Source organism: Crocodylus siamensis, chromosome 4 (assembly GCF_052110815.1).
Source record: "Crocodylus siamensis isolate JL-2025a chromosome 4, ASM5211081v1, whole genome shotgun sequence".
NCBI lineage: Eukaryota > Metazoa > Chordata > Crocodylia > Crocodylidae > Crocodylus > Crocodylus siamensis.
In genome coordinates this window covers 5147231-5160151 of record NC_143398.1, presented here as the reverse complement: position 1 = coordinate 5160151, position 12921 = coordinate 5147231, and the positions used below count along the sequence as shown (strand labels likewise).

Genomic DNA, 12921 nt, shown 5'->3' with positions numbered 1-12921 from the left:
TGACTTTCGCAGTGTTTTCATTTAACACTGTTAATAACACAGTGAAAAACAACTGAGCGGAGCGAAAAAGCAAACTGCTAATCTGATTCATTTTCTTTGCCTGCGTCGGGCCTATGGCAAATTTATCTAGAGTCATCTTGTCAGATCCACTGGCAAGGAGAAGTAATGAAAGCTTGGAAGAAATTTGTTTAGAGGCATGATGGAAATCTCCTGTGTAAACTCACATTTGTGTTTTGGTACCAAAAAAATCTTCAGAGGCTTAGCAATAAAATCTGCCATGTTCTTTCTTTCTTTCTTTCTTTCTTTTTTTCTTTCTTTCTTTCTTTTGCCTGTGTCACAGTGAATTAATAAATATACTTTTGTTTTTCAATTTCATGCTTCCAACATTCGGGATGGAAGAACCAGTAAAATCAAAAATCATACGGGGTAAGAGTATGCCGTAAATGTAAACGACTGGGCACAACAATCAAAGCACTCTCGTCTTCCCTGGGATCAGGGCCAGCTAATAAGTTAGGTAGCAGTTAGGGCAACTCTACACATGCTAAAATATCTGCAGTAAGGTAACATTCAAGGACTTCTGCTGAAGCCTTAACTATTACAGAAAAGGAATCACTCATCTCTCTTCTATTTTAGCTATTTAGAGCTATTTACCTTAACTCAGGTTTAGAGGATGTATTTGGAAGCCTTGTTGGTCTGAGATGAACAGCAATGCAGAAATCTAGAACTCTTGGCTCAGAAATGATGCCTTTTATTAGACCAACTAGGAAATCGCAAAAAAAAAAAAATCTTTTCTATTTCCTACCTATGGGGACTTTTTACCATCTTTACTTTTCCCAGAGCCTGATAAAGGGTGTTTGAGCCCAAAAGCTTGTAGAAAAAGAGAATTTTTTTGTGATTTGGTCTAATAAAAGTCCCAGTTTAGAGAGAAGTTATGCTGGTAGGAGCTCATCTGTCAGCATACTCCTGTAAGAAACACCCTATGCTGTCAAAAGCACTTTTCCACTGCCAGATTTGCATCTGTGCTATAGCTTTGTCAGATGATGATGACAACAGTACAGAAATGTTATAGATCATGCCCCAGCTGACCTGACCAAACCAACAACATTTTTTGGAGTGAGACATGACCTATGACAGCGACCAGTTCTCTCTCTGGTGCATTGCTTTCCAACATGCTGCATTCATGTGCTCTGTATAGAGATCAGCACCGGGTTCATTTCAACCTGATTATTTTATTTTTAGTCTCTGTTCTCCGAGCTGCATGTCTGAGAACAGCAGTACAAGTAAATGACCCTTCAGAAGCTAGCATTTGCTTTGGCATTGATGTTTTAAAAAAAATCCAAGCTGCTCTTTGTTCTGAGCCTGTATTTATCACTCCCAGTATCATAAAATCACAGAGAAGTTGGGCTGGAAGGGACCTCTGGAGGTCACCTCGTCCAACCCCCTGCTCAAGGTAGGACCATCCCCAACTAACTCCCTATCCAAATCATACAAGTCCTTATTTAACAAATAAGTAATTGTTCTACCTCAAAGCAATTTTTAGCCCTGCTGCAGTTTCATCTAGTAGGTATTATAAGACATGGAAATGACAGTACAGTTAGGGTTAATCAGACTGCTTTGTAGCGCAGTATGTGGTGTTGTGAACATCCCTAGTTCCAGCTGAATGCAGTGGAAGATGTGTGCACGCAGCACTTCCCAGGATCTCAGCCTCTTCCCATTGAAGAATCAGGCCTTTGGTGAAAAGATCGTTTTCGGTTCTTTCTGGCATGTACTTCTCTCCGCCTTTCTTCTGATTGTCATTTTAATTTTTAAAAGCTCTGCTAAGTCATAATAGATTGTTCCCAAAAATTCAGCTGTTACAGGTGCCAGGTTCTACGCACCTGGACACTGAGGCAACCTGCCTGCTTAGGCACTGTCCTTCATCCATATTTTCCACAATAGAAACAAATGCAATAGTGGATGTTGTGCCTTGAACACTTATCCTGCTGACCTGACTCCCTCTTCTTGCTCTTCTCCTGGCCCTGTGCCTCTCACAGTCCATTCTCTAGACCACAGCTTTGGTGGTCAGAGCACTCTCTTAGGAGGTGGGAGATGTGGGTGTGAAACCCCTTAGGCTGAGGAGGAGATTGAAGTGAGTTTTCTAATTCTCTGGGTGAGGGCCCTAACTTCTAGGCTGTTATCTAAACACTGGGTGTTATTATTACCATGTAAATGGCTGGTGATCATTTCTTTCCAAGAATACAGGGAAGCACCTTCTTTGGTAGCCAGTGGGGTCTCCCAGGGTTCAGTACTTGGACCAGTGCTTTTCAACTGATCTGGATGTGGGGGTGAAAAGCACACTGGCAAAGTTCACTGATGACACTAAGCTGCGGAGAAGCGCGGCCATGCATCAGAACAGGCGGACCTGGACACATTAGTTAGATGGATGGACCAAAACCAGATGCTGTTCAACACTGAGAAGCGCAAAGTGCTCCATCTGGGGAGGAAAAATCAGCAACAAATTTACAGGCTCGGTGGTCCTATGCTAGCTAGCACCACGGCCAAAAGGGGATCATAATTGACCGTAAAATGAATACAAGCCACCAGTGTGATGCTTCAGTTAGCAGAGCAAACAACACGCTGGCATGCATCAACCGATGCATCTCAAATAAAACTAAGGAAGTGATACTCCTGCTCCACTCGGCATTAGTGAGGCCACAGCTGGAGTCCTACATCCAGTTCTGGGCACTGCACTTCAAGAAGGATGTGGAGAAGCTGGAGAGAGTCTAGAAAAAGCCACTCATATGATTAGAGGCCTAAAGAGCAAGCCGGACGAGGAAAGACTGACAGATATGGGACTGTTCAGCCTAGAAAACAGAAGACTTTGGGCGATTTGGTGGTTGCTTACAAATATATCAGAGGGCAGCATCAGGGGCTAGGCAAACAACTATTCATCAAAGCGTCCCAGGGGAAAACCAGGAGCAACCATCATAAACTCTTCCCTCGTACCCTGGATAGGGAGCCTGGCATCTGACTCTGGGATTTGGATTCCACTTTGGGAGCCGGGAACCTCAAAGCTGGGTGTTGTGGCACGAGTCATCCTTGACGTGGCCCTGTATGACTTGCTCAGGGTAACACGGGAAATCACTGGGTACTGAAACCACATCTTCTGACTCTCGGTTCAGCCACAAAAGCATCCTCTTTTTCTTATCTAGATGTCTCTAGACAATGTTGAAGTCTCATGAACTTGGCCGGTGACCTTTGAACAACTGGATGTTGATAATATTCTTAAGCTCTCCATTTTTATTCCAAAATCACTAACAGACAACTTGGGGTATGATGTTGAACGTGGAACCAGAAAACGCAACTTCTCATTTCTCATTCTAGCTCTGAAGCGGATTGACTATGCGACATGAATCCTCTCCTCTTTATTTTTTCCTGTCTATGATTGATTGATTAAATTAATTAAAAATTGAAGTGGAGGGAGGAGTGCTTGTTTACTAACCCTGAAGGAGGGCTGAAGAGATTGTAATGTGTGAGGAAGTAAAGCGCTGTGTAACTGGTAAGCAGTCTGATGTACTGCAGGCTCCTGATGGATTAATGTCACTTCAGTGACATCAGTAACACTGTCATGTTCACTGCAAATGGCCTTTATTGCATTTAAAGAATACATATTTTTCTTCACAGCTCCAAAGAGTCATGTACCACTACTGGGTTATCCATAATCTCCTCGGCGCGTGCATTCTCTATGGAAAGCCTGTCTGTCCCATCCCCAGCTCCCAGCGCTAGGTATCCTGAAGACAGCAACACTGAGCACACAGACATAGGAGGAGTTGGGAATGGAATAGCAAATATGAAAGGTTTGAATTGTTTTCCACCTTTCTTTTCAGGTTTTGTTTTTTGGGGGTTTTTGCTTGGGCTTTTAATCAGGATATTATAATAGCAGTGTACTTGCATTGAGATGACATTGCAGTTATCCTGTCCATGCATCTTAATGTTAACAACGACCCTTATTTCAGTTGGCCAGAAAAGTCTTTACGTGACGGAGAATGATTGCAGTGTGAATGCTGTACACTTGATATACCTGTCTCAGTCTTTATAGTGTACTGTTGTCAGCGGTGCTAATAGTACACGTCTTAAGAAAACCCAAACGGTCGTCTTAAATTTAGAGACACATCAACATGTCCCTTCTGTGAATGAGGATAATCGCTAGGGAATGTTGAAGATGGTTTGTCAACACTGTTTTTCATCAACAAAAAACGGTTTTTAGTCCACAACAACAAAAAAGGACTTGTCTTTCAAAAAAGTAAAAAGCAAAAAACTGCAGTGCCTCATGGGATTTGGGTCAGCACCCTGTCCCCTTGTTCTTTGCAGTGGGCCAGGTGCCCCAGCTGCGTGCCACCGCTGCCTTTTATGAATGTTTAGCCTAGGTAACTTGGATGGCTCACAGGTGAATATTTAAATGGACTGAAATTCTCCAGCTCACGAAAGCTTCCAAAACATGTTCCTCTATGCTGGGTACTGAGGGAGGGGGGAAGGGAGCTACAGAGGAAGATGAACACCTGGGATTAAAACATATTTGGGACGTCTTTCACTTCTTCCACAGCACTGACTAATCGATGGTGTTTTTTTTAAATCCCTGCAGACACTGAACCATCAGGTGACAGTCTTGAGAAAAAAGCCAGCAGATCCAAGTCCAGTTCTCGTGTGCCCCAGGTCACAAACCGGCCAGGCTCTGACACCAAACCTGTCCTACCTCCCATCCCGTCAGGGCGGAAGAAGGCCAAGCCTTGAGGACCGGCAGTAGCTGAGATCTTGCCTTGATCGTGCTGATCCCTTCAGTCTAAGCTGAACACTGATTTTTCACACGGATCCTTCCTTGACGCAAGGAAAAGCCTATCCTAGAATATTATATTCCTAAATCCATTTCTGATTAACTCTGAAGAGCTCTTCTTTCTCCAGAATAAGTTATTTATTTATAACTTTATTAAAAAGTAATTTTTGCTTTTCCCAGAGCTAGAAATGATTTCCCTAGGTGCTCCTGGCTTAGAAACAACGCAGGCTTTTTTTTTTGAAGCCCCACGTGCCCAGATCTTCCAGGGACTTTTTTAATGTTTCTGTTTCACAGACTTAATTGAGATGTTGAAGCTTGGAGGCCTTGATAATAACGTCAGTTATAGTGTAAAACTATGGAATTATTTTTTGTTAAGGGGGATTTAATGCGAAACTCTGGTTTAAGTGGGAAGGGGAAACTACTCCATTCCAAGGCAACTTTTTATAGAAGCTGTTTCTTTGAGAAGTGAAAAGTTGTTCTTTGACATGCGAGTGTATGAAAACAAATAATACAAAAAAGGAATCATCAGACAGAAACGTTAATTAGTGTGATTTTACTAACATTTTACCTATTACCTAATTATGCTGAGGGTGCTTTGGGCACTGTAAAGTAGAAGCGGAGTGTCCTTATACCAATGCATAGATATAACTAATAACTCCATATGCCAAAAAATAAAAATAATAAAATTCTAAAGACTTAATGTTATTACATGATATGACTGTAGATATCCTTGACAAATAACAGTTGCCTACCCCATTATTCTGAAGGCATAGTTGATATGGCTCTTTACATTGTACCGTCAAGGTGGGACACCTCTTTTCAAATATGTGAAAAGAGATGATCCGTTACACTAGCGTTGATTAAAGTCTGTGGAGTTGCTCTGGGTTTATGTCAAAGTAGCTGACTGGCCCGTGTAAATATGTAGATAAATGCTTTGTGTGGTTTTCAAAAGCACCTCATGATTAGGCACCAAACTCCCATCAAAATCGGTGAGAATCTCCAGGATGCACTCGGCCTGCTACGATGCTTTAGTAAACCCCACTACATATCTATCTGTATCATCAGCTGCCCAAATATCTTTGCAAGTCTGTGTCCTGCGGCCATACCTGGTCCACTGCCAACTCGCACTGTGACCTTGAGCAAGTCAACTTGCTTTCTAGGTACATCTATTTCAGCATTTTACAAGTGGGGATAATTGTACTGACCTGTGTCTTGCTAGTGATACTAGGATTGCTTAACGTGTATAATGTACTTTGAGGTCCTGGCTCAATTATCATTGTTGTTATAATGTTGTAATAATAAGCAAGGAGAAATGGCCCCAGCGCTTGGTTCTGTAATGTCCTTATTTGTTCTGAGACTATTCTGAGTAGCACTCATTAAGCAAGGACAGGAGGCAATGAAAGACATCTCCCACGCTCATGTCTGTTTGCTTTTCCATCTGATGTCCTAGGCATAAACTCCCTGTTTCAGTTCATCAGATTCCTCTCGAACACTTCTTCAGCCCCCACCAAATGTTATTCACTTTTATAAATAACAACATTAAAAGCTCCAGCCTCAATGCTGTTCTTCCCTTGGTGGTCCTGAGGACGTGCTCTCTCCCCCATATCTCAGAGGGACCAGTCCTGTAAACACTTACGTATTTGCTCAATGTCAGTACCTTTAGACTCAATGGGAATACTCTTGTAAAAGATATTCACATGCTTAAACCTGAGCAGGATGACAGTTTTAGTCTTTAAGCTTTTCCAAGCAGGGATGATATTTGTATAATTATACGGCCCCGAGCTCAGATTTGGTACCTACATTACAACATTACTCTTATTTCCCTATTGGAAGAAAAAATAGGACCCACCTACGATCATCTCTGTGAATCTTAACATGTTCGGGGCATCGATGAGCTTACATCAGTTGTGACTGCATTGAAGTTTAAGGGGTGTTTCTGGCTTTGTAATTATTCTCTGGGCCCTGGAACCTGCGCACACATACAAATGCAAATAGCTCTGTTGAGTTCAAAGAGACAGCTGATGTGTATAAAGCTACTCTGGTGTATGCATGCTTGCAGGATCAGTGCTTTGCCAGAATTGTTGATTTAAAAACCCCCCCTAAAGATGTCAAGTTCTTCATCTTCATTCATTAGTTTAGAAAGGTGACAGTCAGTTTGACAATATGTTGAGCTACCCTTTTCCTTTCCCTTTGGCACCACACAGAATCAGAGGCAATGAAGGCTGGAAGGGAGCTCAGGAGGTCAGCCCTAGTCCAACCCCCTGCTCCAAGCAGGACCAGCCCCAACTAGATCATCCCAGCCAAGGCTTGGTCTACCCAGGTCTTAATCTCTAAGGATGGAGATCCCACCACCTGTTCTGGTGCTTCACTACCCTGTTACGTGTAACAAACGCTCTCTTTCTCTCTCTCCTCTCCTACAGACCACAAACCTAACTGCTAGCCCAGTTTGCAAGCTTTCCTGTAGGAATCATGTTGTTTTGACCTGCATTTTTCCTAGCATGCTCTGAAGCACAGTACCTCTCGCCAAGTGTGAAAGCAGCAGGGACTTTGTACTGCCAGTATGTAATATTTACATTTCATTTAGCAGATTGTTGAGCTTCACAGTTCATCCTTTTTAGTTTAGAGAATTTATTTTTGGTTGGAAGTTTAAAACTTGTGACTCGGCACCTCTATTTATAAATGCAGATAGAGTCGGGGCTGGTTTTCACAGCTCTGTTGTTATTGGCAGTAAATATGTTTATTATATCAGGCTAGGTTAGACACAGTCAAAGGGGTCTCAGGTCTTGAGTTGTGCAGAAGGTAATATTACAAGTTTTTTAATTTCCTCTTTTTAAATTAAATACATCACATTAAAAAACCCAGCAATTAAGAGGACTTACCCAAAACTTTTGCTATGGCTTCTTGCTTTGAGAACTCAATGGTCAGTGCTGTACAGGTAATTAATGAAGCCTTGCATCAGTCATGTTGAGTAAGTAGTGCAGATTGATAAAACGAGGCAGGAGGAGGTTTCATGACTTGTCCTTTTCACAGGGCTTCATTGCAGGAATTAGGAATAGAGCCCCGGGTCCTGTTCTAGCCAACAGAGGTGCTGATGCTTGAGGGAAGGTAGAGACTTTATATCTTGGGTAAAAGGGGAGGGTACCTTTAAACATTATCTAAAGCAGCGAACAGAATAAAAAAAAAAATCCAGCTGATCTAAATCCTTCGGTAGGCTTCAGTGGATGTCTTCCCCCGATTTCAGTGGGTTTTGGATTAAGTGCAAAACAACTGTCTCAGGCAAAGCTATTCTCGGAAAAGATGTTGAGGAGGAAAAGATTAAATGATTTACAGCTGATCATTAAACTCAGCTTGTTAAAGAGTGTGACTCTCCAGTGCTTTGTCGCATGATACATCTATTGCCTCTGTGAGAAGCAGGCAAAGAACACTGCTGTTCTGTTTTCCAGGGGTACAGGTTGTAGCCATATTGGTCTAAGGCAGGAGTGGGCAATTATTTTGGGCAGAGGGCTGCTTAACTGAGTTTTGGCAAGCGATCAAGGGCTGCATGACAGGCAGCCCAGGGCAGATAAATATTAATTTTCTAAATGTTTTAGGGGCCCCGCAGGCCAGATAGAATGGCCTGGCGGGCCACATCTGGCCCCTGGGCTGCATTTTGCCCGCCCCTGGTCTAAGGACATAGGCAGACATAAAAGATATCAGATTTACCCAAAGAACCTTGTCCGCCACTATTCTGTGCTCTGTTTTATTCTCCCTTACAACCGCGGTTTTCAACCCTAGACTCCAGGGACCCCTCTAACTTTTCAGGATTTAGCGAGACTCCTATTCAAAAAATTAGTATAAAGATAGTATGGCTCTTATAATATAAACATTAAAGTTAAATGATTCATATTTTTTGAATAATATTTTATAATTCAGTACTATATTGTAATAGAATAGACGATAGAAGTGTAGTAGTCACCCCTCCAGGCTGCCAGCAGGGAGTGTACCCTTGGCTCCGTGCGGCTCCATGTGAGCTTGCTCCCAATCCAGCACGTGGAGATCCCACACGTGGTTCCAGATCACTGCTAATTTCTTCCCTATTAGTTGCCTTAGGGTCATGTCCCCTGAACTCCAGCTCCGGGGCCATATAGGACAGGGTCCAGGGCTGCTGGGAGAGGACAGACCTGCTCACTTCCATCACTGACACTCAAGCCTCACTATCTCAGGAGCCAGCCCTGGGAGCATGGAAAAAGCAAGAAGATGAGCTAGCTAGGTGCTTTGACACCCTTAAAAGGATCTTGTGTAACCCCAGTTGAGAATCACTGCTCTGGACCCTGGCGAGGGAGGGGGGCAACCTGCAGCACAGGTGCCTTGACAACCTGTGTGTGGCATGCAGCAGACGGGGGAGAGGGCAGGCAGCACAGCAGCAGCAAAGGCAGGAAAAAGAAAACAGCAGAAAATCAGGCAGAGAATACAGGGAAGAAAGCTGGAAGCATAGGGCTGGGAGCAGAAAGCAGAGCAGCAGGCCTGGCAGGGATCGAAGTGATACTCAGGGAGTATGCAGGGCTAAAAAGGTTGGTTCCCACTGCTCTAGGAAGTGGTGTAGATGTGACTTGCACTGCAATAGCCCACCCTGCGGGATGTTGGTTTAATGTGGAGCCCCATGAACCTTCATCCCTTTTAAAAACCCCAGCTGCTGCAGCAGTTTGCCTTGAGAAATGCATTTTTAATACCACTGCAGGTATGCAACAGGATGGTTTATTTCTGTGATATGCTAAAAGAAGGCATAAATCACCTTTCAAGAACACCTTTTGAAAGCACCATGTGGCGTTGCAGTGATGGCTAGCTAACTTCTCCTGTTCCTTCTGGGGCTTGTCGTATTGAATATGCTGCATAATGTGCCATTAATTTGGCAGCTGTCAACGTGAATAATTATTTGTTACGGTATATGAAGGGATTTTTGTTTTATTTTGTTTTCCCAGTAAAAGGGGGGAGTATGTCCATATCATGCACCTGTGGTTTGATTTGCTTGAAGACCTCTGGAAATCCCATTCTTCCCTTCTCTCTCCATCCTCTGTCATTTCACTTTGAGGTGTCTTAGGTGTGTGCCTTAGGCCTAGGTTCACACACAGAGATCTCTCTAACTTCAGTGGGACTTTTTGCACACAGAAGAGTCTGCCATGGAGCCCGATCCTTTTCGGAGCTCAGGCACCACCCGACTGGCCAGCAGCCTGGCCGGGGGTGGCACGGGGAAGGGGGCTCTGGGGGAAAAAAAGGGTTAGGCCCCTCGGAGCTCAAGCAACGAGTAGGTCCAGGCAATGGTGGGAGGTAGTACGGTCTCCAGGGCTACGGCAAGCCGATACTGCCTGTAGCTCCTAGGCCTGCCTCTGCTCACCAAGCCTCCAATGACAAATCTCAGTGGTGCAGGCGAAGGACAGTCAGGGGTGGTTTTTTGCCTTAAGGTGTGACTGCTCCACTAAGCTGAACAACACTAAGCTGATTAACATGTGTTTGACTTACAGCGTAAGGTGTAATAAGGCCCTTCCTCTCATTGGGACCACCTGCAGGTTAAGGGTGTTGATCCCGCAAGCTGATTTGCATGGACAAACTCCCTTATGAACTCGATTGATGCACCCGTAAAATAATACATGATCCCTCTCTGCAGCCAGCAGTGTTGTAGGCCCTTTCACCAATGGTCAGTTAGCCCACTGCATCCAATTGTCCTCTTCCTTGTCTGCACGGTTCTCCTTTCCAACTATCCCATTTTTAAGCTCCAGGAAGACCGTTTGCTCTTGCAAGCCACTTTCCTGATATGGTATCACTGCAGAGGCCAAACAAGCAGCAGCCACCGCAGACAACTTTCAAGCCCTCACTTGGGCAAGAAAACTGCTCTGTTTTTCATTACATGATTGGTCACATCTCCTCCTGCCCTGTCATATAACAGGACGAGCAGTTTTGTCAGGAGTAGTGTCCTCAGGATAAATGGGTTCAAATTCATCTCCTTGTTATATCACCAAGCAAGGCCACCCATTGCCCCATGCACCCTGCCACAGCCAGGACTTCTTCAGTAAATCATACGACTTGCATTGCTCCCTGGAATGAAAAACAAACCCCTTCGGGGAACATCCCCCAGCCAACCTTGCACTGCAGCAATCGTCTCTCATACTGAGCAGGCAGAGATGTGACTATTATCTTAGCCAAACTAGTGACAATAAAATTACCCGGCACCATTTTACAGAGCAATTTAACCAGGCAACCTGACAGAGGGCATCGCCATTTATGCTGTTCTGTACTGTGTGATTACCTGATTAGAGTAACTGAGAGAGCACAACGCTCATCTTTGCCCAGGTAACCAGTTGGTGGCCCATTAGCACCTCTGTGATTGCACTTGTTGCGGGTGACAGGCATTGTTGGCTGCTGTTGCTTTCATTCACTCAGCCTCAGGTATAAAGAAGTTTCTCATTGGGGAAGATGATAAACACTGGCGTCTCCTCTGTGCGAAAACCAAACTCGGCTTTTCAGGAGATGATCTCTCCTCCCATCCATCTTTCAGGAGAGACTTGCATTATATTTTCTCCTAAAGAATAAGGCCTTGGTCCTCTGAGTGGGTTGACACAGGCAGACCCAAGTGGTCTCCCATTAACACAACATAAAGGGGCTTGACTAGATGACGCACAAAGTGTCTTCCACCTCCGTGATTCTGTGGTTTCATGGGGCTCTTTGTGGGTACATCCATGCACACAACTAACACCAAAGCTTTCATTGATCTACACCACCAGAGAGTGAGTTTCATCGACTTATGGAGCCAACTTGAAGCCTGCAGACCTATAGGACTAGGATGCAGTCCTGCCCTCAGTAGCAAATCTTCAGGTGCCTTGTAAGGCCCAAAGGGTTGGAGCACTAGATTGTGTCTCTGCTTGTACAACCCACGGTGCCCAGACAAACCCTCACTAGGGAATGAGAGGATTTGGAGGAAAAACGTCACTGCGTAATCACAAAACCAGACCTTTCTTGGTGTCACCGTGGTCCTCAAGGCTGGCGTTTTAACAGGCAGGAGAGGGCCAAGCTGAGCCAGGGTCATCAATACAGGTGTCAGAAGGAAACCATGAGGGAGACTTTATCTTTTGACCTGCAGGACGGATTCAGAGCTGTGTTCTTAGCAGAGTTTCTTTGCAAGCAGAAAGGAAGGCTTGTAAGTCATGTCAGACTGAATTGAACCACTTGACCTGTAGCAAGGAAGACCTGGTGGCCACTCTCTTCATGGCAAAGAACAGCATGGAAGTGGAGGAGTCGAAGGACTTTAATATAATTTGGGCATCTTTAGGTCTGAAAGTTGGAAAGGAGACATCCCCAGAAAAGTTGTTGGCAGACGTTTGTTGAAGGATGTGAATCATGGGGAGATGAGCTTGGGTCTTCCCTACAAAAGTAGACCTCATGCTAGAATACATGACCTACCAAGGTAGACCTGCCTACAAAGGTAGACTTCATGCTATAATACATGACCTACAAAGGTGGGCCTGCCTACAAAGGTTGATCTCATGCTATAATACATGACCTACAAGGGTAGACCTCATGCTATAATAATATAGCTTCTCTGCAGGCTTGTCTCATTGCTCTCAAGGGAAGTAGTCTGGGGTGTTTGCTTTTTCTGTGTCTTGTGATGTACAACATGTGGCGAAATGCCGGGCTAGCGGCTCCGGCACCGCTTAGGGGAGCCGCGGGCTTTGCGGAGTTGTGCGAGCGCGCGGCTTGTGGGGCGGAATTGAGGTAGCTCTTAGCCGCCCTCGAGGTTCGCCGAGTTGGCACAAGTAGATGACTTAGAGTAAGTAGTTAGTGTCTCTTAATCTATAGGGTGTGCGTTGGTTCACGAGGTTCCAGAGCCAGCCCTCGCGTTCCAGCAGTGGAGCTAGTCCAAAGCTAGGTGCGGCTGCCGACTCCTTAAGTCCCAGAACTGGTCAACGGCTCATTGATATGGAATGTTAGTCATAAAAGTTATTACGGAGTAGATATAGAGTAAAATAAAAAGATTTATTCACTCACCTGGCCTCACCCTCTTACAAGTAAGAGGGGAGGCCGGTTGGAACGAAGTTGCAGTAAATACAAGTACAGCGAGCGTAGGTATGCTGTCTAAGCTA

General features: G+C 44.5%; 1 protein-coding gene across 1 annotated transcript in view; it reads left to right on the top strand.

The window, feature by feature from the left end:
- LRGUK (leucine rich repeats and guanylate kinase domain containing) overlaps positions 1–6158 on the top strand; it is a 68908-nt gene extending 62750 nt beyond the window's left edge. Inside the window, exons 19-20 of the mRNA XM_090041545.1 lie at positions 3664–3836; positions 4622–6158. Coding sequence (XP_089897671.1) covers positions 3664–3836; positions 4622–4770 — 322 coding nt within the window. The 3' untranslated portion in view covers positions 4771–6158. The remainder of the gene's footprint in view (positions 1–3663; positions 3837–4621) is intronic.
- Positions 6159–12921: the final 6763 nt, after the last annotated feature.